At 35.0% G+C, this 26496-nt stretch overlaps 2 protein-coding genes across 6 annotated transcripts; both read right to left on the bottom strand.

Moving 5' to 3' along the window:
* Positions 1–18: 18 nt before the first annotated feature.
* Positions 19–26399, bottom strand: TRAPPC13 (trafficking protein particle complex subunit 13). 5 transcript variants are annotated; one of them, XM_068176851.1, is made up of 13 exons: positions 26246–26399; positions 19806–19874; positions 18815–18914; positions 18158–18242; positions 16779–16906; positions 16577–16649; positions 13308–13352; positions 10887–10904; positions 8624–8757; positions 7754–7952; positions 4636–4736; positions 3840–3990; positions 19–3743 (listed from the first exon to the last, which is right to left on the bottom strand). In XM_068176851.1, the coding sequence occupies exons 1-13, from the start codon at positions 26289–26291 to the stop codon at positions 3639–3641; spliced, it is 1254 nt and encodes a 417-aa protein (XP_068032952.1). In that variant the 5' UTR covers positions 26292–26399; the 3' UTR covers positions 19–3638. The 5 variants fall into 5 exon arrangements, with proteins under 5 accessions (XP_068032952.1, XP_068032953.1, XP_068032956.1 ...); XM_068176852.1 differs by having other exon boundaries at positions 3840–3987; XM_068176855.1 differs by lacking the exon at positions 26246–26399 and adding an exon at positions 20127–20248.
* Positions 20476–26376, bottom strand: SHLD3 (shieldin complex subunit 3). The gene is made up of 2 exons (XM_068176858.1): positions 26246–26376; positions 20476–24069 (listed from the first exon to the last, which is right to left on the bottom strand). The coding sequence occupies exon 2, from the start codon at positions 23936–23938 to the stop codon at positions 23189–23191; it is 750 nt and encodes a 249-aa protein (XP_068032959.1). The 5' UTR covers positions 23939–24069; positions 26246–26376; the 3' UTR covers positions 20476–23188.
* Positions 26400–26496: the final 97 nt, after the last annotated feature.

Here is a 26496-nt window from a genome sequence, read left to right as displayed (position 1 = left end):
ATTTTTTCGACGCTATAGTATTTGTTTCTTGCTCAGTTAATATTACTCTTGCAAGAAAGCTGCTCTTCTGTATGTCTAGTATGTTAATTTCTTTTACACTGTTTACTGTTCACACTGCTTTCTGATACAAAGTACACTTGTTCTTAGCCCAGGGATGTTCTCAACACACTTTCCTCTTCCTATATCTTAACTAGTTTGAGGAGCCTTCTTTGAATTCTTAGACAGAGTGATCTCTCATGGCCAGTCAGTCTGGAGGAGGTATATGGAGGAGTAACAATAGACTCCCAAATGGAGAAATACACAGAAACTCCTGAACCTTAGACTTTATAACCAATTGATCTTGTGCTCATAAAAGAGCTCCTCTAGCAGAAGCAAATGCAAAATTTGGGGCTAAGTAATATACTTGATTCTAACAAATTACTGTTGTACATATGCAGTATTAATCTTACCCTACTAAACCAGACAGAAAAATGCTGATCCAAGGAGAAATGAAAGGAATTGGAGAAAACACAAATCTAGGAAATCCATATTACCATCTATTGAATAAAGAGGTAAAGCTTAATACATAAACAATTTAAAGACATTTCACACTTTATTGAATAGCTTGCCTATATACAGCATTAAAATGCTTTTGAAAATTTTTTCTTTAAGTTGGTGTAGCTGCTTTCTTCAGGTTGTAGAGATACTTAAAGTTTGCATTAAATACATTTTCAAGTAACAGCTTCTGACTTAACATCAGATGAGAAAGAGAATCCCTAAAGGGATCTTTTGCCAGAGGTAGCTCAGATCCTGAATCTTATTCATTCAAGGAAACTTACTTAAGTTCAATTACACTGAGTAGGACAGGAATACCATTTAGAAGGAAGATTAATGGACACTCTAGGTGGGCTACAAAAAGTGTACAGGTATTACTTGGAACAGTATGTTGTGTCAGGAGAGAAGCATTATACCTAGTATGTTAAACTTCACAGTTCCTTCTAATTCTCTTTCATATCTTCAACTGCCCAAAATGAGTTTCACTAACTTTGATGGGAGAACCAAAAAAATCTATGGTGGAGTGGGCAGCTCTGCCAGTATCTCTATACAAACTCAAATTATTCTCACTTTGCAACAGCAATCCTCATGCAGTTACTTTTCTGCTTTGAGACAGAGTGTCAAGAATTTCAGGAGAGTTCCTTAAGAACTACAAAGTATGTTAAGATCTAAAGAGGGCAGAAAAAGTTGTGTACTTGTACTGTTAAGTACAAGCTCCATAGCTTAATGAATTTATGGGAGAACAATCCCCAAGGTTAAATGGAATTAAGCATTGGTTAGTTACCTGAAAACTACTCTTGAAGTCATATTCATGGAGTTGTAATTTTCATTTCACATGCTACAATATTGTTGTGTTTACAATACTGTTGTCTGTGTTCAGATAATAGAGAGTATATATTAAAACATTAATAGCATTAGCTAAGCCTTCAGGAACGTGCTACAACTGACTGGCACAATACTAGTAAACATTCTCTGTTTCTTATGTATTAACAGAAAGGGCTTTATAGCCTAAACAAAAAAACAGTGAAACCAGTAACAGGAGCTGTTATTACATGCGTTTCCACTGCAACCATGAACAGAGAGATCATTTATGCTAAAGTCTGCTATTCTTTGAATTGCCTAGATTGTTTCAATCATGCAACATGTCTTAATTACAGGGTGTGGAAGGACTCTTTTCCCGTGTAGTAACTGCACTGTATCTTGCGCTAAAATTTTTCATCCTGCTAGATAAAGTGGTAAACCACAATCCCTGTAAATATTGCTTTAATTTAAGATCAATTGGAGTTTATCATTCAACTGAGCAAATCCGCATTTACACCTAATAGGTTCTGTATCATTACTGTTCCATCAGTGTATAAGTACGATAATTTGTTAGAGAAGAAAGTATTTTGCAATCAATTGTGAACTCCTGTAACCTGCTTGCATGGGAGTATATTCTTCTAACTATGATCATAAAGACACTTAATGAAATATTCAGCTTAGAAATTGTTTCAGTTGCACTCTTGGTTTTGTAACAAGTGCAAAGTAAAATGACTCATGCATACTGAGATAGAACTAGCTCTGTAACTTTGAGTAGATTGTTTTATGGCAACAAAAAGTCATACTGGCATAATGCAACTTGTCTACTATTTCTGTATCTCTCCTACCTCTTACTGCCATCTGGTTACATCTCCTTCAATTTGTGTTGTTTAACTCGAAGATATATTATAAATAAAGTTATATACTTTTTTTGTCTGTATAGTTGTGGTTTTCTGGTTTAATTTTTTTATGTATCTCAAGTAACAGGTAAATTGCATTCTTTAAATACCTGTTCATGTTGGTTGGATTTTATCACACAGGCAGGATAAATTTTTAATTTATTGTTTCCTGTATGGGCTTAGTCCCTCAATATACAAAGCTGGTCCTCAATTTATCCAATATTTTAACACTGAATAATACTCTTAAGACTTTTTACATGGGAAGCCTTAAGTAAAATAGTGTCAAAACTAACTGTGAAGTTGCTAAGTGCCAACATGGTAGCTGAGAAATACAAGCTGCTGATTAGTGTCTTTAACACTAGTTTACCTAGTATTAAACTAGGAAAGACACTTGCCATTTTATCTGCTCAATGGCTACCTCTGGGTAACCATAGATATTTCAGCCAAAAATATTTCCAGTTTTTGTCAAAACAAAGCTAGGGAAAAGCACATTGTAGTGCCTGACCAAGCCCTAAACTTCTTCCTGTATATGCTTTAGAGAACTTAATCTAAAGCAGCAATGCAAGATGCTTTTTTCCTTCTTTTTTTTTTTTTCCTTAAAATCTATTTAATTGTCACTGGGATGCAAAGAGTAATTGACACTACATTATTTTAACAATAAAAAACTACATAAGTTCTACTGTTTTAGTTTTCAGTTCCCTACTAACTGGAAAATAACATGCCTGTTAATAGCATGTCCTGTATTGCAGGGATGCACAACTCTGCTCATGACAGCAGATAACTGGGGCAGATTTGCTGTATTGCTTCCTTTTCAAAGACTGAGCCACAACCAACAGAGTCTTTGGCTTATACTCCAGTTCCTAGCTCCAAGTGCCTCTAACAGTGCCAGCTGTAATCTCTCATCTCACGCTTTCATCAGGTTTTGTTTCCTATGGCTACACATGTACCATGCAAACACACTGCCATGCCAGGTACCCCATGTTTTTTTTTTTTTTTTGGATTTGGATTCCAGGAACTTGTCTGTAAAAGGTCAGTTCCTTTGAACTGAAGTAGTCTTGACAGAGCCATGATTTAAAAGGGTTCAAATACTTTAAAAAATTAAAATAAGAAAAATAAGCACAAAATGCTAGTATTTCTTATCAATCTCATCCCCCTGTCCTGAGATGATGTAAATGCAATGTAATTTGCTAGAACTACACTTTTTTCAAAGGTTTTATTTTTAGTAGATAAAATGCATATGCATGTTTTAAAAGATTTGAAAACATTCAAGAAATGCTCAGAGAAATTAAATAATCATTATCACATTTACAGCTATATGTGTTTGTTTATACTCATTTTAGAACAATTGACTGCAAAAACATGAAGAAGTTGGTTAAAAAAACCCAGTAAAATTACAGAATTTTTTCTTCAGTTTTGCTTGATTTCTGAAGAAACTACACAGACTTGTGCAATATCATCATACTCGTATGTTCTCTTCAAAAATGTGTCTGTAAGTCTTAGGCCAGAGACACTCTAGAAGGGGAAAATATTTATTAAGAGTTGTTATTAGAAAGAACTGTTAATATTATAAAACAGCTATTTTGCAACAGAACTGTGCTCATAACTTACCTGCAATCCCTGCACTGAAGACAGCAATGTAAGTGCAAGATGGAGGGATGAACTTGGGTGCAGCTTTCCAAGTTGCCTTCCTGAAACTCCACACCAGTGGATGGAATTGGTATTGCACATTTCTAAAACCAGATCCATAGTCCTTTCACTGCTAGAGGAAATTGAAAAACAAGAATAAACCTGTGGGCTTTCTTAAGCATTCAAAGACTGCAGACATCTAAAAGCTTGATTACTATTCAGGTTACTATTAATCAAGATTCATAAATAATTATAAGATGGCAAGCAGTATTTATTGTGATGCACAGTAATTCAGCTGCAGACAGCTCTCTTTGACACAAGCATCCTGTCATGGGTTTAGCAGTACTGGATAACATAATACTTGGATGGACTACAAGCTTTTCATGAGAAGCATCTACAGGCCAGATACATGCTTTAGTCTCTGGGCTCAACTTCTATTTAGAATTACTTCATTTAAATGTCAGTCTTGCAACCCTAAAATGAGTTGTGATTTAAGTATGAGGTACAATCATAAATAATATTGCAGACAGATTCATGGAATTTCTCTACAGAATTTTGGCTATCTCCTAGTTCGGTACCATATTAAAACATCATGATATAAGTTTTTTTAGTTGTAGTTGGTTTTTTTTGGAGTTTTTTTTAGTCTCTGTATTTCAAGTAATTTTGTGTTGCCACAAGACCAGCTTTAAGTAGTTTCAGTAGGAAGTATGGAAACAAAACAAAACCAGCCACCCAACTCACCCACTCAGGAAAAAGGAGAATCACATGACATTGTTACCTGCAATTTGTTATTTTACATGTAATGTCAAAAGGTTCTTCCAAATTTACAGTATCTGGTATTGTCTCCAATGAAAGCCTTACATCACCGTAACCAGGAGCCTGGGAGGGAACAAGAATGTATATTCTCAAACGTTGATAGGGAAATGGAAGTTTTTACTAAAGTTTTCATTTCCTGGAAGAAGTGTGGAATAAGAGAAATCTGAAGAAGATTGACTGTGCTTTTTATTAGTATGGAAATCACAGCAGCTCTCCAACTGATGAACACCTTCTTAACAGGTTTAACAATTCATCAGATAAGGATGATCTTTATTATTACATTTTCAGGAGAGTGTAAATCCTTAAAGTTTGAATAGCCATATACAGTTCCTGAAAATATCAGCTTTAATCTAAGGCCTCTGTTAGGCAGATAACAGATCTGTGTGGACACCACCAGTAAAACTTCCCTGCATAAATCCACCACTATTCCACATCCTAAGAAGCAAGAGAAACTGCTATTTTGGTCTTCTGTGCCTCTGCTAAAATAATTGTCATCAGTTAGAAAGTCACACGATATGAACACTTGTCAATTATCCATGAGACAAACACATCTCATATGGTCTACAAATAAACCTATAGTAAATAAACTTAGTTAGTACCAAGCAGGGCTGATTCAAAATAGTCACCTGCAGATCAAAAAGCATGTTTAGATATTCAATTCCCACAAATGACAGATCATGAGAGAAAAATAGGGGGAAAATTTGTCCTGCCTTCCTAGGCTTAGTTATTGTACATGTTTCAATTCTGCTAATAAAAGGATGTTGTAGTGAAAGTTATATTTACAGTATGATTGAAAGATATTTCTGAAGTGGTCCAGAAAGTCAGTGAATGACAGGCTGGGAACAGGTTTTAGTCACATAAAGTTTGCTACAGACTAATGACAGATGACATTTTAGAAAGCATATTAAACTGGACATTAGAGTAAGCAAAGGGATGTCAAACCAATGGGGACTTAGATTAGTCAAGCAATATGCATTTGGAACCTTGCATGAAAGAGAAGTAATTATTCGGCACTGGAAAAATGCAAATATACTCAACTGTATTAGGTGACATGGAGGAATTGACTGGAAAAATTATACACATTATACTAAACAACAGGTAATTTTCCATTGACATTAGGTTCTTCTTTTACCAGAGATACATTAAGGAAAAAACAAACACAAACCTACAATAAAAGCAGTATTTTAGAGAATAAACTTAGCATCAACTGACCAAATCAAAACAGGATCAGAGTAGATGAGACCTATACCACATCATATCTGTTGAACTCAAAAATGAGATACCTGCAAGAACTAATGGTTAGAGGCAAAGGCCTTGAAGTAACAATAAGAGGAGTAACATAGGTTTTATCCAGAACTGAGGTAATTGCTCAGATTATGGAATCAACTAGACATTTTCCTGCTTGTGCTACTCAAGCATGATGTTCTTTAATGTTGAACTTCTTTAACCTGGTTCTAGTGTGATGCTGTACTGAATGCCTGTGAGAATATGGAACATCTTTTGGCATATTGTGGACACCTGCCTGGTTCATTGTCCCCCAAAGAGACTGTAGTTCTGAATTCCAAGACCAAGCCACATTAAAAACAAACAAACAAAACATTCCCAAAAAACCCAATCAAAAAAAAACCAAATCCACAAATTATGGTATGTGCATACTTGTTCCAAAGGTACATTTCTGATCTGACCTGTAACTAGGTCATTTCTCTAAATTTTCCTCCCATTTCAAACCATGACACTTAGGTAAACAGGCAATAGTAGAGGTAAAATTCTGGGCCTGGTTGGGAAACAGTGGTTATAGTGCTGGCAAACGGATTAAGAGGAAAATGATTAATGGTGATGTCTAGAATTAAATAATCTGATAGCACTTAAAAAATGAGGGGAGAAAAGAGGGAGTTACACTGCAACTCAGAAGGAAAAAAAAAAACAACTACCTGCTGCTTTTCTAAAGACAGATGTTGTTCCATGTATCCAAAATAATTAGTGTTTTTCTATTAATCACAAGGCACAAAATGATGCATGACCAAAACTAATCCTGGAGTGTTGAAGTGTGTGCTTCACATGCAATTCTCAAAGGTTCAAACAAAAGAGATGCAGAGTGAGATAATATTGATTTAGGGAGGGAAAAGAAATGAGAGAAAAGGTCAATTGAAAATGAAACCGTTTATTGTTAAAAATAAGCAACAAGTTTCAAAGTAACAGTAGTAACTAAGTTTAGGAAAAGGGCAGTTTCTAATTTCATGGGTTTATGCTCAACACCTCAATTAAAAATCAAGACAAATTTCAGTGACTTAGGGACTTTTCAGTGACTTTCTTGTGAATTTCCAGGACCTAAGTTTGCTTGCCTAGTTCCAAGTCAGTGTGACTTGCCCACAGAAGTGCTCAATGTACTAGTAGTTGGAGACTGGGCAAAGACAGAGGCACAGACCCAATTATAAGCTCTGTAAACTTAGACTGAGAGTCAACTGTCAATGTTTTTTTTAACTACCCTTCTGTATCTCTCTCACCATCCTCAAATGAGAAGATGCAAACCAGATTTAGGCATTAGATGGCTGTGGAGCTGACTTAAGCAAGATAGTAATTACAACTCAAAATTCAAGAACAATTTATAAATCAACTAAAATAGGACAGACTCAATAAAAACAGTGGACATGAAAGATAAATAACATTGGGCATAAAAAAAATGTTACTCCAAGCTAAAATATCTGTATGAACCTGGAAGCAACTTCCATATTGAGAGTTGGCACATTTAAAGAGGTACTTTTGTCAGTTTGTTGCCAAATGGTATCCAAGCAGTTAATTTTACTCTTAACAAATGTATTTTGCAACACTGGTTACTGGATTCTGACAATTAAAGTGCTCACTCCATTAACTTATCCACACTCCACTGAAGAAATATATGAAATAACTCTCTAATACATACAGAAAAGTGTGACTAAAAAATGAGGCTCAGAAAGTAAGCAGCTTGCACTTTTCCAAGTCATCATTAAAATTGTTCATTGAGTTTCCTTAAAAATTAATGCCAAGTTAAATTAATACTTAAGTTAAATTAATTTTTAGTTAAATACTTAAGTTAAACTTACCATTCTTTGGAGCTGGCTAGTTTGCAGCCTTCCACGTTCACCCAGATTAGTTTTCCATACAATGTCTAATTTACCAATCACTGTTACACCTTTTATTACTCCAGCTTTCTCTGCAAATTCTTGCTTTGGTTTTAGACAGTATAAGTATTGACGTGTATCCATAGGTTGTAAGTAAGTCCTTGCACCAAAAGTAGACTCACTGAAATGACAGAAATACTAGGTCTTAATTTAAACAGCTATTTTGAAGATTAAGAACCCAACTTTTTCCCCCCATCCCCCACAAGTCTTATTGTATGTGTATGCATGGTTTGATAATGGTAAAACATATAGAATATTTTTTGTTTTCACAACAGAAAATATCTCTAAAATTTATGAAACACCAAGGACTATGGAGAAATAAAAGAACCTGTTCTTCTCTTCTCAGAAATAACATAGAAATACTCTCTGCTACATTATAATTAATCATCTGGCGTCTTAACATTTAAACAAAAATGCTAGTATTTTTTTTCTGCTATTTGTTTTCCCTCACAGTAAATCTCAATGTCATGAAGCTAAGATTCCTATTCAGGAGAAAAACCGTTACAGTGGATGCAAACACACAGTAAACAAAGCTTCATTATGCTGCAGGTGAATCCTTCAACAGGCAAGGAGAAGACAGAAGACAGAATTACAGATTTTTAAGAATAGTTTCTATACAAAGAAAACTGTAACAAATTTTCCAGTTGAACATAGAATAGGATTTTGATCTTTTTACTCAAGCAAAGACATACAATCCTCCTATTAGTTAGATAAACGACTAACTAATACTTGTCTGTTCTGAAATATTAATATGAATCATTTCAGAGTCAAACGTCCTGAATGTAAACATACCTTTCCCCTGCTGTGCCAACTGTATTGAGTTCTGCAACATTGTACATCATAGATGGCTCTAAAGAAACTTTCTCCATAAACATTGGAGAAGTAGTGATATTCTGAATTTGAGCTTCCAGAAACACTTCATCTGTCTGAAAAAAAATCAAAAGTTCAAGTTCATGAAGATATGATTAGTGTTATTAAAAAGAGTAGGCAATCCTTTTGTTAAAAAAAGTCACACATGTTTAGTTCATGCCTGCAAATCAAATTAATTAATGCAAGAAAAAACCTTAACCCCAGTAACAATAGGAGCAAAAGTGTTAGTCAACAGATATCTTGCCAAACAATGGATGTGGGATAATTTTGCTGTGTTCTTGCTATTGCTCATTTGTAATGCATTAAATCACCACTTCCCAAGACTTTCATCAACTTAATAGCAACTCAAGTTTTATCCAAATTATTTAAAAAATGGAATAAATAGTAAGGAATTGCAGTATGTAAGATCATGGCAAGCCAGATCACTAATGCCTCAAGCTGTATAAAAAATTAAAGTAAATGTGTGTGTTTTTCTTTAACTGAAGTAAAATGGTTCAGGTACATGCTCTGAGCTTTTATTATTAAATACTAGCATTCTAGCTAAAATGCAAAATCCAGCCCCCTCTCTCACTCAGCATCATGCCAAAGGTTACCTATACTGTATACATCCAACAATTTAACTGGTGCTCTACCTTCAGAACATCTGAAGCTAATGTCTCAATGTGGTATCAAAAGACCAATTCTAGTACAAAAATGAAAGCTGTAGAATGTTAAACTTCAGAAGATGAAAAACCATGGGACTAGAGAAGTTTTTGCCTCACTTCTTTTGTGGAATTGCAGACCAGTGAAATCACTTTGCATTTCTAAAAATCTCGGAATAAAATAATTATGGAAGACTCACTCTATAAGAGATATGAGTCCCCAGAAAAGTGAAAACCACAATTAAAGAAGTGCCAGTTAAAAAAAGGGGGATACCAAATTTACATTTATAACAGTCGCTGATTCAGGCCATTGGATTAAGCGATTCTTGTAGGTCCCTTCCAACTGAAATAGTCTATTCTACAGATTCAGATTGAAGCAGTTTGAGTATTTTGTTATGATAAATTTTAAGGAAGTACTTTTGTGGGGAAGGTGGAACAAAACTTACAGTTTCTTTTAGATCAGTGTAAATAAATTATTCTTTATACAAATAAAAATGTATTCTATACAAAATAAAAGTGGGACAAAATTGCCAAAATATGTTTAGTCTCAAAAAATTGTGTTAGAAGGAGAAATACAGAATGGTTGTGTTGCCTTTTTGTATTGCCTTATAAACACATTAAATACAAAGCAGCATCTATATAGTAATGAAAACTGTGCAACCTCAACAGGTTACAGAGACACTTGATGCTTGCAGTAACTGGAAATAACCCCAATTAAAACATGGCTCTCAGTAATCATTACTACTACCGACTGACTGCCACTTGAATTGATACAATTTATATCCCATAAATCCATTGCTCAAAGTTTCCATTTACCCAAATTTTAGTAGTTTTCAAAACAGCAACCATAGGCAGAAGTTTAAAAAAGCTAATTTGAAAGGGAAAAGAAAAAACAAGCAGCATAATGAAAGAGCAAGTTAGTTTTGTGTTATTCCTAATTTGGTTTAGTATTACGTATTAAAAAAAACAAACAAACTTGTCAAATATGCAGTTTATTTTAGTACAAGGCAGCCTTAAAGTGAAATCAGACTGCAGAAGTAACACAGTAACTCAATCAACTGTTACATGCAGTTAAAATTGTGAAGTGCAGTTCCAGCTAGCCAAAGGAAGAAGAACATCCAACTGCTGCTCTCTCCTCAAACCCACTGTCTCCACCAACCAGATATGAAAAGTTCTGTCACAGCTTACGCAAGCAGTGCTGTACTGAAACCTACATTTCCACGGGTCAAAAGCAGAAAAATTTTAGAAGGAAATAACTTCTCTTTTCAAATAATAATTTCAAAATTTTGTTGAGGTATTTTATAGGATGACCCCCACAAGAATTTGTAGATATCAAATTCTAGTTTCAACAATGGGTATTAAAGAAAGAGCTAATCATTTAAATGATTAGCTGCACATATAAAGATGAAAACACATCCGTTTATGATATGCAGAACAAACATTGCTTTTCCATTATGTTTGTAAAGAATGTAAATAACAAGCACAGAGACAGTTAAGCAATTAAAAAAGCATACATATTTATAAAAAAAATAAATAAAAATTACCACAGAACTGAGGTCACTCTAATGGGAAAATAAAAAAAGAACACATTAGAGAAATTAGGGTTAAATGTTAAAGAAAAAGGAGGCTAACTTCCAAACAAAATGCATTTCTGCATTTTTTTGCACCATTGAAAAAAGATAGCATTAGTAAGACAGGAAAAAAATAAAAATGGATGCAAACAAAGATGACAACTACATTTCTAATAACTTATAGCTAGTATGGTTACTTGATTTACTAGCTTTGCTTCAGAACCAGTCCAAAGTAGAGCTGAAGGCACACAAGTCACAGACAAGATATGGTAAAATAAACTGACTCAAAAAAAGAGTTAGTTTTTGAGTAAGTTTAAAGTTTGTCCTGAATTTCAATCCATGCAATGGGTTGTACATGAAATGGAAAAACAGTCCTTGTCACCTTAATTTTAAGTATCCTCATATATAACGTCTCAAAAATAATGTGGTAATGTGTCCTAGCAAAGCTACTATATTGCAAGTTAGAACAAAAGTTGACATAATATTAAGAAAAACTATTTTCAGAATATTCATCAATCCAAAGACCCAACTTTAATTGCAAACTTTGTTGTCTACCTCCCTGTGCATGCTTGCAGGAACAGAACCTTTTACAGAGCCTTTTTTCAAGGCACATAAAAGTCAGTGAGAGAGTAATTCAAACCCAGGATTGCAGCATGTTAGGGCAACAGGGCATGTGCTCTATGCATAAATTTCAGTGATCAACTCCATTTGGATGCTACTGCAATATAAGCAATAAGCAAGAAGATTAAGGTTCAGCATCATTCCTTGTCTTAGAAGAAATTAAATGATGGATTATCATTAGAATATTAATAGAAATTAATTTTAGTAACAGACATTATGAATAGACAGCATCACATTCGTAATCTTAATGATAACAGCTTAAATGGTTAGTCAACCTTTAGAGATCTTTAGTTAACTAATAACCGACACATACCATTTTTTTCTCCCCTGCTCTCAAGGACAATAGTCAGGATGAATTTCTTGGTGCTTTCACAGCAATGTAGTATCACATGCAACAGCTAACCATAGACTTATTTCTAGGTTTTTAGAAGTTAATTGAATTCTATGGTCACAAGACATAGCAATACTTTTTATACTTTCAGATTATTTCTGAATATATATATATATTTTCTATATATATATAAAATACATACTTTCAAATTAGACAGGAGTGCTACTATACCAGTTTGCTAGACAAATGGAAATTGCTCACTTAATATCATCCAAAATATTTTAAAATATTTTTTTCAATAAATTGAATGGGTAAGATGGTAATGGAAGCTGCATAAATTCATGAACAGGAAGAACAAAAGGCATCAAAGAGCCTCTTAAAAACTCTACAGTGGAAAAGAAAAAGTACAAAAAATAACCCAAAACCCAAACCCACATGAACCAGATCAAACACCAAAGCTTCTCATAGATTTTTACCATGAAGAATTGGTAGCTAATTGAATAAGTCCCTTACCAAAACTGGTCAGTATAACTACTATGAAAACAAAACAAAAAAAAATTTAATCTATGTAAAAAGTTTGCCCAGAATTACCTTAGAGAGGTGCTTCATCACAAACTTTACATATGAAGTATAAAGAGACAGCACCATTTAAGATATCTGTCCCTCTTTTCCCTACCACATACTTTACAGCTGAAACAATAATATAATCCACACACTAAATAAGAGATATATTTTGCTCCCAGAGAAATTAGCTAATTTCTTAGGATTATTTTTGTTCTTAAATCACAGCAGAAGACATTTCCAGACATTCCCACTTACAGATAACAGCGGCTCTATAAAGGGCTCAGTCAGTGCTATGTGTTTATGCTACAGTCCTGCTTAGGTACCTCACACCTGGTCAACACATGGTTTGAAGCCCGTGGCCTAAAGATACATACCAAATTCTTCCCATAAAAAGACAAAGGCAGACATGTATGTATGTCCAAATAAATATGCAAGACATATAGTTTAGAAGCACCGTGTGTAACTGTCACAAGCCTAAACATAAATTACTGAACTGAAAGGTCATAGTTACATAGGGAAAATCTAAATTTAAATTTTCCTCACTCTGATCAATTGCCATCTCATTTATGAACAATTAATCTCCCTTACAGTAAGCACTCTGTCAGCCTAAACATGCAAGCAATAACTGAAAGTATTTGAGTCCATGAGAAACTGGAATATATGCAAAATTGTTAGTCAATTAAATTAAGGTCCTGATATCTCTTTCGCCCTTCATCAAAAGCCTATCTATTTTTAAACTATACAATATATATCTACCACAGTTCTTCCATTAGAACTGATCACTTTTCTCAGAAAGGTGTACTTTAAAAGCGCTTTGAATTTAACCTAAGTAACAAACCCAGCATGCCTAAACAAACCTGAATACACACAGTTCTCACCTCTGCATTGTAGAATTTGGTTTTCACATCTAGTGGTTTAAGAACCTGAAGGAAATGGAAAAGAAGACAGATTGACAATTGGTTTTTCAGACAACTTAGGCATAGACTGTTTTGAAGTACTAGAGTCTTTTATTAAAAAGTGTTATTTTTCTTTTGATCTTACATATAGCAGGTGCATGACAGAATATATGACAGAATCAACTCAAGAGTATATCCTAGCTGCTTCTTACTTGTGCACACTTGACTGCTTTCCTACTAAGCAGTCTCCTCATACTGAAAACAAGTAATTCTCCACCTACACACTGGCCTCTTACAAAATTGCCCAAATCCAGTGCTCTAAGTAGATCTGTGTGTTTAAAATAACACTATATTCATCCTGGGTCCTGCATTTTGTTTCAACTGTGAGCAAGAACTATCTAACATTTACAAGTCCTTCAGAGTTTTCTAACAAAAGTTACTAAGTGCTTCTCTAAACATAAACAAAGCAGAGAACTATCAATTTGTTTAGCTTTCTTAACCTTCACTTCCTTCTTGAAAATGAAAATGTTTCAAGAAATTAAAGAAAATCATAATACATAAAATAATAAATCATATTCATTTCATGAGATTCAGTCAGCAAAATATGAAAACTCAATGATATAAAATATGATTATAAAGTGTTGGTTCTTAATGCTTGAATTTTGGGCATAAAGCTACTGCAGTTCACACAATCAAATATGAAGCATATATAAAGCAATGTAACTGAAATAAATAATCTTCAATCATACTTGTAAGAACCAAATTTAAATTCTGTTTCTGAAGACACTTGTTTCCCATTACAAAGGGAAACTTTTTTTGTTTGCATGTAAGTGCACTACATCCTGAGAGACCTCTAATGTTCCAAGTTGTCAACAAATCTTTAGCACTGAAAAATTCAAGATCAAAAAGTTGTCTTCACAGAGATTTCATAATTTTAAAATGCATAAAGTTCAAATCTTTCAAGTATTCATAACCATCTTTCTCTAGTCAAAAAAAAAGGAATAAAAAAATCTTAATTTAGGTCTTTGTTGAGAGACAATTCTTTCTGTCAAATATTTTTCTTCAGTGAGCTTCTTATAAATTTTCCAACATGCTAAATTTTTTCTCTCTCTTCTGATAAACAGTCTTTCCATTTATTGCAGTAAATTTCAACTGGCATTCCAATAAAATACAAAAAATTATTGCGAGGTTCAAAACCACCAAATCCTAGAAAATATAATTCCTTCTCCATGAAAACATAATGCTGTTGATTACTTAAAGATAGCTCTGGAATAAAGAGGCACTATCAATTACTATAAAACTACATATATTAGTTTAAAAAAGAAGCTAATTCAAACCAACTAACACCACTTCAACTTAAAAGATACTAGAAAGTGTAAATGAAAAATCTGAGAATCTGTAATAGAGTATTTTTTTATTATAAAATAGCTAGTGACATCTCAATCACTAGCAGCCATGAATTTTCACTGTAAAGACATAGTTCAGTTTTCTGTAACACTCATTTTTGTTCATTCTCAGGTTTCCTACTAGTGTCTCCATGTCAAATTTAAAAACTAACAGCCAAAATTCTCACTGCAATGCTTTTCTCATAATGAATCAGAGAGAATTTATAGAAATATAAGGAAATGTATGTATACTTATGCTTCGTTCTTTGAATGAAGGGTTTCATATTTGACAACTGGCTTCAACTGTTTTGACAATTCAGTTGCCTGTGCTGGCTTCAGTTAAAACACGTGGCAATTATACATGCATGCAGAACCCCCAAAAAACTGCACAAATAAGTCTGCATATAAAATCTAAAGGAGGCAAATCCTGTACAAAGCTCTGACAAGAAGAACATTAGGGAAGAGAAAACATGAGATCTGAAGCTTGCACATGCATATGGAACCAATCATAGAAAGCCTAGAAGGGACAGAGAAACAGAACACTGAACAGAGAAAAAAAATGGAGAAATGGAAAGGGAAGCAGTGTCATAAGGAAAGCACGACAAAACACACAAAGATGAAAATTAACCTCAATAAAGATGAAGAAACTCTACAGAGATGCTAGTTTCAGAGGGAAGGCAACGCAAAAATTTATATGGAACCGTTTTCCCTAGGATTGTCAGGAAACACCTTTGACTAACCAATAGCTGGCATTTCAAGGCCCACAAATACTAACAGCACTCAAGTGTTCTCTCTAATTCAGGCAATTTAACCTTCTAAAGACTGAATTTTTTTTTTCTGAAGTATCTAGACAGAATACTAGAAAATAGCAAAATGCAATCACCCCATAGTATCACAGAATATCCTGAGTAGGAAGATAACCACAAGGACATCAAGTCCAACCTCAGGAATATGTGCCTGACAGCATTCTCCAAATGCTTCATGAAAACTTTGTCAGGCTTTGCACTGGGACCACTTCCCTAGGGAGACTGTTCTGGTGTCTAACAACCCTCAGGGTGAAGAACCTTCTCCTAGTATCCAACCCAAACCTTCCCTAAAACAGCTTTAGGATGAAACTATATAATGCTCCTGTATTACCAGATGCTCTGTCAGAGTATCTAAAAATGTATTCAGTAAAGCATGTCATGCAATCCTCCATTCCATGAAGATTGGTCCACCAATATCCAAGTCTCAATATATTTCTTTTAAAAATTAAACATCCATGAACTACACATTAAACAGACTCTTTCTTGCCAGAACCAGTCCACAGATTAGTTTCTTGCTCTCCTCAGTCACTCTTATCGCAAGTCTTGAAATTTGTGTAATGGAAGAAAAGGCTTAAATTCTGTCAATTACTTCTGTCAGTATTAGATAACAATACAATAGACTTCCTTACTTAAATTCCTCTAAAAACCAAACTATTTAATTCCAGTTTAATAAGGTTACACACACCAAATGAAAAATCAGAATTTTACAATACAAGCTCAATGGCTGGATGTATCAAATCCAGAATGTCCCATACTTGTTCTGTTTAAAAATAGTCATAGAGCTGTCTGCTATAAAAAGGGACTTTAAGAGCACATTTTTTCTCAATATATTAGTAAAAATTATTAGATGCAATATTTATTATTTCTGAGAAGTTTAACTGTGAAATAATTGGAAAACAACAGTTTGTGTAAAGTTTGAAGCAGTGGCTCTTAATGGTTCACTTTTAAAAGGGAATGGATTTTTGGTACATAAAAGTGCTTATGAAGTATCAAATGTTTTTAAATGCATTTTCCAGACTCACACACTTATTAAAAGTAGAGTAAATACTTCAGGAAATACCTGAAATTTGAAGAACTTTCTGAAGTACATCTTCTCTCCAGTCTGTGTAGTATAACTTACTGCACAAACTAAGCTGAAAAAAAACAAATTAAAAAAAACGCTGTGTTACTTTAAATCTTGTGCTATATCAAAAGCAGAATAGCATGCATGTACTCCAGTTTCACTTAAGCTCATTTAATAATAGAATAAGTTGAAATTTTACATGTGTGTTCCTATCTCCTTTACTTCATGATGGATCACGTCATCAATGCAACAGTCAGGTTTAAGTTCTGCCACTGCAGCACTAGAAGCTGAAAGGTTCAAACGCTGAGAACTTGTCTGAAGATCAGCCTGGGGATGGAAAAACAAAGTATCAGTTAGAACTACTGCTGTTTAACTTGTGCTAAAGAAAAGTAACTTATGTTATAAAGTACTAGGTCTCACTGAGCATTTTGTACCCTATATGCTTTCACACATATTTTAAGAGCCGAGCTGGTCAGAACATGGGCTCACAACACCAAGGCTGGTGGGTTTGATCGTTGTGTGGGCTACTGACTTTAGAACTGGACTTACTCATCCTTGTGGGTCTCTTCCAACTCAGAATATTCTGTGATATTCTTGACTCAGACATCTTCTGTGACATATATTAAGATTATGAGATACTTTAAAAGCTAAAGACAAGTTGTAAAACACATAAATAGTCCAGTCTTTTACCATACAGCTTACAAAATTACTATTTACTTTTTACATTGAGTTCCACAATGGCTTCCGAAATTTTTACTCTGTTTTATTTGTTCAGTAAACACAAAACCCCAATTCTCTAGAAAATAATTAATACAATATAGAGATCAGTGTATACTTCACATGGAATTGAAATCTCATTGAAACTGAAGGTAAGTGAATGTAACTCCGTTTTTTAGCTGTGGAAGTTTTGCTACACCAATTGTTCAGAGAAGTTTCAAATAGAAGGGTGCATGTCCAAAGAACATCAATGCAGGTGGGGGTGTTTGGCTAGGAGAAAAAGGCTCAGGAGAGGGACTTTACAGCTCTCTGCAACTACATGAATGAAGGCTGTAGCCAGGTGTGAGCTGATATCTTCTCAAAAGTAGCAATTGGAGCAAGAGGAAATGGTGTCAAGTTGCACCAGGGGAGGTTTAGATGGGTTAGCAAGAACAATTTATTCACCAAAAGGGTTGTCAAGTATTGAACAGACTGCCTAGGGAAGTGGCTGAGCCACCATCCCTGCAGAGGACTGTGCAGATGTGGAACTTAGGGACACAGTTTAGCAGTGGATTTGGCAGTGTTGGGTTAACAGTTCCACTTGGTGACCTCAGAGATCTTTTCCAATGTAAACGCTATGATTCTGTAATTTTTTGACCCAATCCTAGTTTTTCATTTTAATCTTTGAAGAATTCTATAATAATTGCTATTTTTATGCCTTACTCTTTCTAATTTGCAGGTATATTTTCTGGATTGGAAAAAGTGACATATATTTCCTAAAGTCTATGTATTGGCATTAAACATAAAATATATTGTCAGAAAATACAATAATTGTGTTTTATTTTTTATGAATCTTTTATAAGTGGATTTGTCTTCACATACCTTCACCAGTATGTCCTTGACAACTTGATTGCTATCATTGTGCACACTAATATAACTGGAAAATGTCTCTCCCAGAAATATATTTCTGTATTTCAGGCAAAAAAAAAAAAAAGAAAAAAAGAAAAAAAAAGTTAATAACAGTTATTAAAAACCAGAACATTTCACTGAAACAATTTTAAGTTCACACACAAACACATCTGCCAGATCAAACCCTGGAAGAAAACTGGCATTTGCATACCCATACTTCTGAAGTCATCCTTCTAAGAAAAACAGTTTTAAAAGAGAAGAAACAAATCAGATTTTTTTCTAGCTAAAAGTATGACAGGACTAAGAAGATGGCTTTCAGTACCCAGAACAATCACAGTAGTAAACTCTGTTAGTATAACATGTGGTTTATAGTAGTGCATTACCTTAGAAATTCACCCACAGCTGCAAATCTCTTTTAACTTGCAATCCTTGTTAGGTTCAGTCAGGCTATCAGACAAGAAACATCAGGCAGCATACACATATATATTTATAAATCAAGCCACATATTATTTTTAAATGACTGAACATCTTGTTGCAGAACAATGGTATTCAAAGTGAAAGAGAAGTATGTATCCTATGCCAAATGAATCCTAAACCTTGCATGTTACAGTTACAATCATTTATTCTTACCCAAAATTTTGAGGCAAAGTCAGCATTTCTCCTAACATCAAAGTTTCAGCCCCCTTTACAGTAGAAGGATCATCTTTCATGAGCTGGTTAAATAGATTACCTGTAAAAATACATCAAGTTCCTATTAATTACATATTTGCTAAGTCCAAAGTTTTGTCTACATTTAAGTTAGGCCCGTAATCACTTATTCAGATGTAGTTTATTTTAGATAAATTTCTTTTAAAATAAACATGTTTAGGGATGAAATATATATCCATAGGCCTTCCTGTAAGTTATAACTTAACTTCAAGACACTTGTGTCCAATAATTTACTCAGTATATACAGACTGAAGTGCACAATCCAAAAGGCACTGCTCAAATTAATACTGAATTTTGAGAGAAAATCTATCCATCTAAACCACATTACATAAGAGAAGTAATCAACCTCACTTACTTTCTTCCCCTGCTTGCTTTGTATTTCCACACAACCCTCCTTCTTGAGTCTTTCCTTTGACACTCTTATACTTGACTTCAAGACTTCAACTACTTCTGGGAGACAACCCAGGGATTTCCAATTCATGATGGCACACCAAGCATAATGCAACTGAAAACCAGTGACTCTTACAAAATTGTTTTTCCACAGAACATTAATGTGTTGGTTCTAACTAGCAGAGCCTTTTCTCCAAATTAAAAAAAAAAAATAGTAATACCAATCTTTCTCCACTTACACATTTCCCTCACAGAACTGCATCTCACTGTGGATGTCAACTGCTCAAACTTTGAGGTCATGTGTTTGTTTGAGTATCATCACCAGTCTTTCAGAGATACAGGTCAACAGCTATAGAGTGCACCTTGGTACTTTCCTTTAGCTATTTTCAAATCTTAAGTATATTGCTGTTCAGATAAGAGTCTATGGGAGGTCATGACTCCTTCTAACATAAAAGTGTTAGATGGTCACACTGCTTAAACTTGGTAAAACATACGTAATAATCAGTCAGTAGAAAAGACTTACCTGGCAAATCTCTTTCTTCACAAGTCACCGGAATATTAGTGAACAAGGTAGGTTTGGTTAGCCTCATCACTGCAAAAAAAAAACCAAACAAACAACCAAAAAAAAAAAAAAAACCACTGGTCAATCAAACAACTATTTTTAATTTTGTTTTTCAACTTCCACAAAAAACCCCAAAACCACTCAACAAACCACAACCACCAAACAAGTCTCAGCCTGTAAAAGGATCACATGGCCTTTCACAATACAAAAAAACCCTCCCTACTATTCTAAGACCCAAGAATGCCATTGCTTCCTCTTGCTTTCTATCCCTGGTGAACTAACCTACTCATCTACTGCTTTCAATTTGATGTGCTAGAGGTTTTACACCTGCCATAGCATTAAGTGCTTTGTGGTCTTCAGAAGTGTGTCCATTTCATCTGTTTGTAGACTTTTCCAGCTTAAGTGCCTGTCCTGTGATCCTTGTTGCCCTAGAATGGGACATGATGACTCATACATGAAGATCCTTTCAGTCAAACACCAGTCTATTAGAAATTGCATTTACATCTTAACCTATAACACTTACACAAGGCAGAGTTACAAGACTAAAAGCCTACATTATTTATACCACTGCTTTTTGTCTAAGTCACAAACTTTAAACTCAAACCAATAAAACCAGCACAAAAACCTCATGAAAATATAACAAAGCTATTTTATTGATACTGACAAAATCAAAATCACTATGATTTTCCTATTAAAAAAACCCTACTTCAAATAAGTGGTATTTTCAAAGGCTATTTTAACTCATACTCAAAATTACATTATTTTCACATAAATGACAGATTTAAGGTGCTACTTCATAAAATAATTTCTCCCTCTTCAAATTAACCCAAGGCACTAAACTTATATATAGATTATCATGAAGGCATTCATATGAAACAAAATTGAGCATTTGTAATCTTAGGTGTTAATCTGAATATGTAAAAACCATTAGGGCTTCTTTCTTTGAAACTGAACAAATATAACACCAACTAAAACTAAAAAATAAACCAAAAGGATTTCTCTTGATTGCAACAAGTTAATCAATACCTTTGCACTGACACGGGTATGATGGGTTTATTTTTATTGTACTTTTGTGCAGCTATTGTGTCCAGACCACATTCTCTGTTTCCAGTGGTGTAAGGTATTCAATTACTTTGATAGACATTTGGGTACAGTGGGCCATATTGGTTCACAAGAACTTATGCTACCATACAGCAGACCTATGCAAATTAGCATTGACAAAAACACTTTTCACATGAAAAAAAAGAGAATATATTCTCCTTGTTATGGTGGCCTTTGAAGAATTAGAACCATGAGGTTTATTAAACAAAACCCAAGATATACAAAATAAAGTGAACCACATTCAACATTGAAAATGAAAAAGAAAAGATAATGAATTACACATGCTTATGAATTAAGCATTCCTTGAAGAGAACAAAATGAAAGACTGGATTTCAGCTTGTTTACCGGCGCTAACCAAGACTGAAGCAATTCTGCAGAGCAATCAAAAATTGTGTTCACTCTTACAAGACCTCAGTTACCAGCTGAAGTGCTCACAGCTAGCAGTGTATCTACCATTATTCACATACAAGCCAACCCAAAGCAGCACAAAGCTGGCAGCTACAGTGACAACAATCTCTCCTGTTTAGTAAAAAGTTTTTTTAGCTCTTTTGTCAGTATATCAAATTAATCTAGTCAGAATGTATTACTGGCATTATCCCATTTTATTCAAATTCACACTAAGACTGTATAACTGGTATTTGCTGTTTCTAAAGAAAAAGTTAAGTCCTGTTTCAGAAAATAAATAAATACATCACAGAATTAAGTCAAAACAAACTACGACAGGCATATCACCACATTTATTATGAATACTAAATTAATGTTAGAAAATATATAATCTCTTCTAAGATATACAAAATACATTAAACAGAACTCAAATCACACGGCATTTTACTTCATTTTATTTTCAAAAATGCTGATGCACAAAGAAATTTTGTTACTACACATGTTAAGCTCAGAAATATAATGTCAGTGAAAAATCTGACAATATAAGCTTTAAAACTAATAACAACTCGCAGTTATACTGCAGTTATAATGCAGTCTAGACAGCATTTTGCATCAATTTTGCTAAGTGGTCATATTAAATGTCACAAATACCCCAAACATCAATATAAGACATCTACAAATGTCTTAAAATTCAGTCAAAATTTAAAAATACATGTCAATGACTCAAATAGAGAATTTTTTTATCTAAAAAAAATGTAATGCTTATAATAAAATATGATTATCCAACACAAGGATGTTATAAGAATGTTAATTTTGAGGGGAATTAATTTTTTTATACAGAAGGAACTCTGTTATGCTTAGGTACACTTTGGTGTGAGCAGCATTACTGAGAATCTAACAATCTACAAATACTGTTTTCCCCCTTTTCCAGATTTTACAGACCTTGACCTCCAGCTACAGCAAAACTATCTAAATTAGTAGGACAGCATGACCTTGGAACACTTCATTCTTTTACGAGACAAAAAGTCATCCTGAACTCTGCCTTTTATGACTATAAAAGGCATTCAAATTCTCAAAGACAACAAGAGGTTTCAGATAGATGTCTCATGTCTTAATTTCCTCACTTTTAGTTGGAAGCTAGTGTTTTCTTGTTCCCAAAAATAATTAGAGACAAAAGAACAGAAACTTCAGGGAAAAAAAATATTAAAGGCATAAAACAGCAATTATTAAGTTGTTAATTATTTTTCAGCCCACAGCTTCCACTGAAACTATCATTAATACTTCTGTGAAAATATAGCTAACATTACTAAGACAGTGCATATATCCCACATAAAGTAAGTTTGTACTTCATGGGAGGGATACACCATCATTAAAAAAACTCACAGACTACTTTCAGGAAATAATCAGATCTTAAAAATCTTAATGTCAGTTACAGCTATTATAGCAATTATTACAACACACTTAAAAACATCTTTCCTCCTCCTAATTCCAATGAAGCAGAGAGGATGTACTTTGCTTAATTGTATTAATTATTAGCATAGTTTTATTATCTGAGATAGCTTGCCACAATAGTCTGGAATTTTTACTTTAATTTTTTTCCTTTAGACCACCAAGGTAGAGAAAAGCTATAGAACACAGTACTAAGCCAAACAGAAACTTACTAATCTAAAGAGAACTATAAGTCTTGAGGCAAAACAAAGTTAAAGAAATATATCATTATAGTTGGAAAACTGTAGCAAAGTAACATAAGTAGTTTTCTTACTGTTAATTTATCAGTTCTTCTAAGGTCTATATATTCTAAAGCGCTTAAAAACTCTAGTATTTCTGACAGTAATGTTATTATTAAACTATATCTGAAGTTATAAACTAAATATAATTCCATATTTATGTACAAGCAAATTCATTTTATCTGTAAGGCTTAGCTTTTCCCTAAGAATATTTCTAACATATTCACAGTATAATATATCACAGAAAATCCATATCTGTCCCACAGATCTTTGGATAGTAGCATTGCAAGATGGCAATTCATTCTGTTTAATGAGTCTATTCAATTTTATCCATATGTCCTCCAAATTCTGGTTTTTACAAAGAGACTGTTCAATTGTCCACTTGGCTCTACAAAATGCATGCAGCTTTAATCTTTCCAAATTATTCTGCAGTTCTTGAGATAAAGGATGAATCTTTTTTTTGAGTTTAGCTCTAGGGAAAGAGACACTCCAAGACCTTTTCAATTTTTGTTTTTCATTAGATGGTGGTTCTCCTTGACAGTCCAAGTTAATTGGTCTGTGAACAGCTTGTGCTTGGATTAACGTTGGACCATGTTTCATGCTAGAGTGAAACTCAAGGAGATTTTTTGTGCAGTCATAATCAGGAGATCCTGTAACATATTCTGAAGGTGTAGAAAGCTGTTTCAATTCTTCCACTTCCTCACAAGAAATAACAGGTGCCTGCTTTTTTGGTTTGAGGGGAAGTCTGTGTAAATCATTTGGAAACCAGGGTGCAAATCTTGGTAACCGGCGAATGGGAAACTCCTTCACTGCTGCTTCTGCAAGTTTCTGCAGTTTTATTAGATCTTTCTGATGTGGTCGATAGTGCAAGACCACTTCCATGCTTGAACAGTAGGAATCCAGTGATTCTTAGGAAAACAGTCTCTTGATAATGATTCATGTATCTAGACTGAAACATCTTATTTACAAGAATTTCCTTGCCCCATGATGCAAAGATCAGTGGAAAACGGGACCTAAAGCAGAAGTATTATAAAACAATGAGATACTACCATATTAAGACAAAGGTTGCTAGGATATTTTTCAAGAAAGAATCAGGTAGTAAAAATATGTGAGATATATATCAGAACATTCTATTTTATCTTGGCTGAACATTAGCGGCTGTATTCTACCATTACCAGTGTAACATCAGTGCACTGAGCATTATCCACGTGCACACTGCTTACTCAAAGCAGTCTTTTTCAGGACTGAGAACTCTTTTACTGTCACCATCTCATACTTGCCATCCATCACTATTCTGGTTATATTGTTGTGAAGCATATTAAAAGGCACACAGTTACTACTGCCTATTTTCTCAAATTTAGCAGACAAATTTTTAAGAGTTTTACTCCTATATATCAGCACTTTCAGCCAAGCACATAAAGTAACTAGAAAACACATATGTTACAGAAACCCTTCCAAAAATAGTACTGACTGATACAGTAATTTTTAAAGTGAAAAATTAAAAGGGAAGTGCTCTAGGCAAATTAAAGCTGCCTGCTTCCATTTTGTATCAGAACTACACATCTAGTTTTAGCCTCAAAGCTTCCAAGCATCACATGCAACTAGGCTTTAATCCCAAAGGAACTGATAAATTATTAATTTATTAGACTTTTGGAATAACTAAGCAACTTATTAAGTTGTCAAAGGCTTTATACTTCCATACAAAGATTATATTAAATGCAGAAGCATGATGAAGGGAGAACTACACTATTATGAAACATAAGTAAGATATGCAGTGTTGCTTTCCTATTTCCTACCCTTCTCCCCCTTTCCCCCTGCACCCACAAGAAATTTGCAATCATTTCACACTCCCTAAAGGAGAGCAGCAACATACATGATATTAAAATAATAAAATCTAGGACTGCCACTGCCAAGATGTTGTTTAATACAGTCACAATGCAAATAAATCCCCATACCTTCCCCACTTCTACAAAACCTACAACCTGTATTGAATTCAATCCAAAACCAAGGATGGCACTGATTTCTTATAAAAGCAAAATGATCCACCATAAAGCTTTTTGCTTTAAATAAATTACTACCAAAACGCATTTGGCAGCTGCTGATCTTTCATGTTCTTATGTTTTTGCCCTTATTGAGTATGTGTATATGTATTTGAAAAGAGCTTTTTGAGCTTTGAATTATGGTTAACAGATTTTACCAGCACATGAAGACACCATTAAAAACTTTGTCCAGGACAGTTTTAAAACGAGAAGATGGTCTCTGAAATTACGCATACCTGCACTACTTTATCCACCTGGACAGTCTTACTGATCTAGAATGCTTGCAGAGGTGAGATTCTAACCAGCTCTTTATTACATGTACGTAACTAGCGGCATTTATGATTCAGAAATTAACAAATTCTTCACAGGGCCCTCCTGATTTCTACATTAATTTTGGAGGCATGCAAGTGACCTACACAACTGTATTTTCACTCTTCGTGACCCTTGAGTCAAGGAGGTAAGCCTCCTAACTGAACATTATGCGGTGAAAATGGCAAAAGCCATACAAAGGGGAATAACGGAATCAACTGTGCTGGAAAAGATGACTGAGATCATGGAATCCAACGTAAAAAAATGAACACCACTTTGTTAAACACACCGTGGCATCAAGCGCCACGTCCTGTCTTTCCTCAAATACTTTCCGGGACGGTGGCTCCACTACCTCCCTGGGCAGCCCATGCCAGTGTCTAATCACCCTTCCTGTGAAGGAATCCCTCCTAACGCACAACCTAAACCTCCCCTGACGCAGTTTAACACTGTGTCCTCTAGTCCTGAAAAACAAATAAACAAAAGAGGCAGCAGGAGAACTGGAAAGGAAATTATAGCTGAACATTTTCTTTGAAGCCTTAAGCACTGACACAGCCGGGCAGCCGCGCTGAGCCCCTCACGCCTCCTGTGAGCCCCACACCCTCCCGTGTGCACCACAGGAGCACACCCTGTGGAGTGCGCGGCACGGCAGAACAGTCCTCACCGCTCCCTTATGCCCTCAGGCACTACCGATCGCCGCGGGCCCCGAGCGCCGGGCCGCTCCCTGCTCCACCTCCTTCTGAACTGTGGGGAGAACCACCCTCGGCTGCGGATCAGACACGCTGTTTCACCACCGAATCGGGGGCCGGCCGGGCGGGAACCGGTGAGGCCGTGCTGTTGGTACCTTTCAGAGCCAGCAAATGCTCCTGCTTGGGCTGGTTGACGTCCATGGCCTTCACACCGCGGGATGGCCGACGGACAGGGAGGAGCTGCGCAGACTGCGGCGGCAGCAGGCACGACCGTCCCAGGCTGCAGCGCGGCAGGAGGGACTACAGCTCCCAGGGTTCCGCGAAAGGCCCGGGCGCGGCACCACCGCCTCCTTCGCCCGCCAGTTCTCCCGTGGGGCACGCTGGGAGTCGTAGTTTTGCATTTCTG

Source organism: Anomalospiza imberbis, chromosome Z (genome assembly GCF_031753505.1).
Source record: "Anomalospiza imberbis isolate Cuckoo-Finch-1a 21T00152 chromosome Z, ASM3175350v1, whole genome shotgun sequence".
Taxonomy (NCBI): Eukaryota; Metazoa; Chordata; class Aves; order Passeriformes; family Viduidae; genus Anomalospiza; species Anomalospiza imberbis.
This window is presented reverse-complemented; position numbering and strand designations above follow the sequence as displayed.

Excerpts from the sequence above, each read along its gene's own strand:
- SHLD3 (XM_068176858.1), bottom strand. The coding sequence starts at position 23,938 with ATGGAAGTGGTCTTGCACTATCGACCACATCAGAAAGATCTAATAAAA.
- TRAPPC13 (XM_068176851.1), bottom strand. The coding sequence starts at position 26,291 with ATGGACGTCAACCAGCCCAAGCAGGAGCATTTGCTGGCTCTGAAAG. Across the intron at positions 13,353-16,576 it reads GAAAGTTCTTCAAATTTCAG|GTTCTTAAACCACTAGATGT; the intron begins GTATTTCCTGAA and ends CATTTCCTTCAG. Across the intron at positions 7,953-8,623 it reads GTTGGCACAGCAGGGGAAAG|TGAGTCTACTTTTGGTGCAA; the intron begins GTATGTTTACAT and ends CTGTCATTTCAG.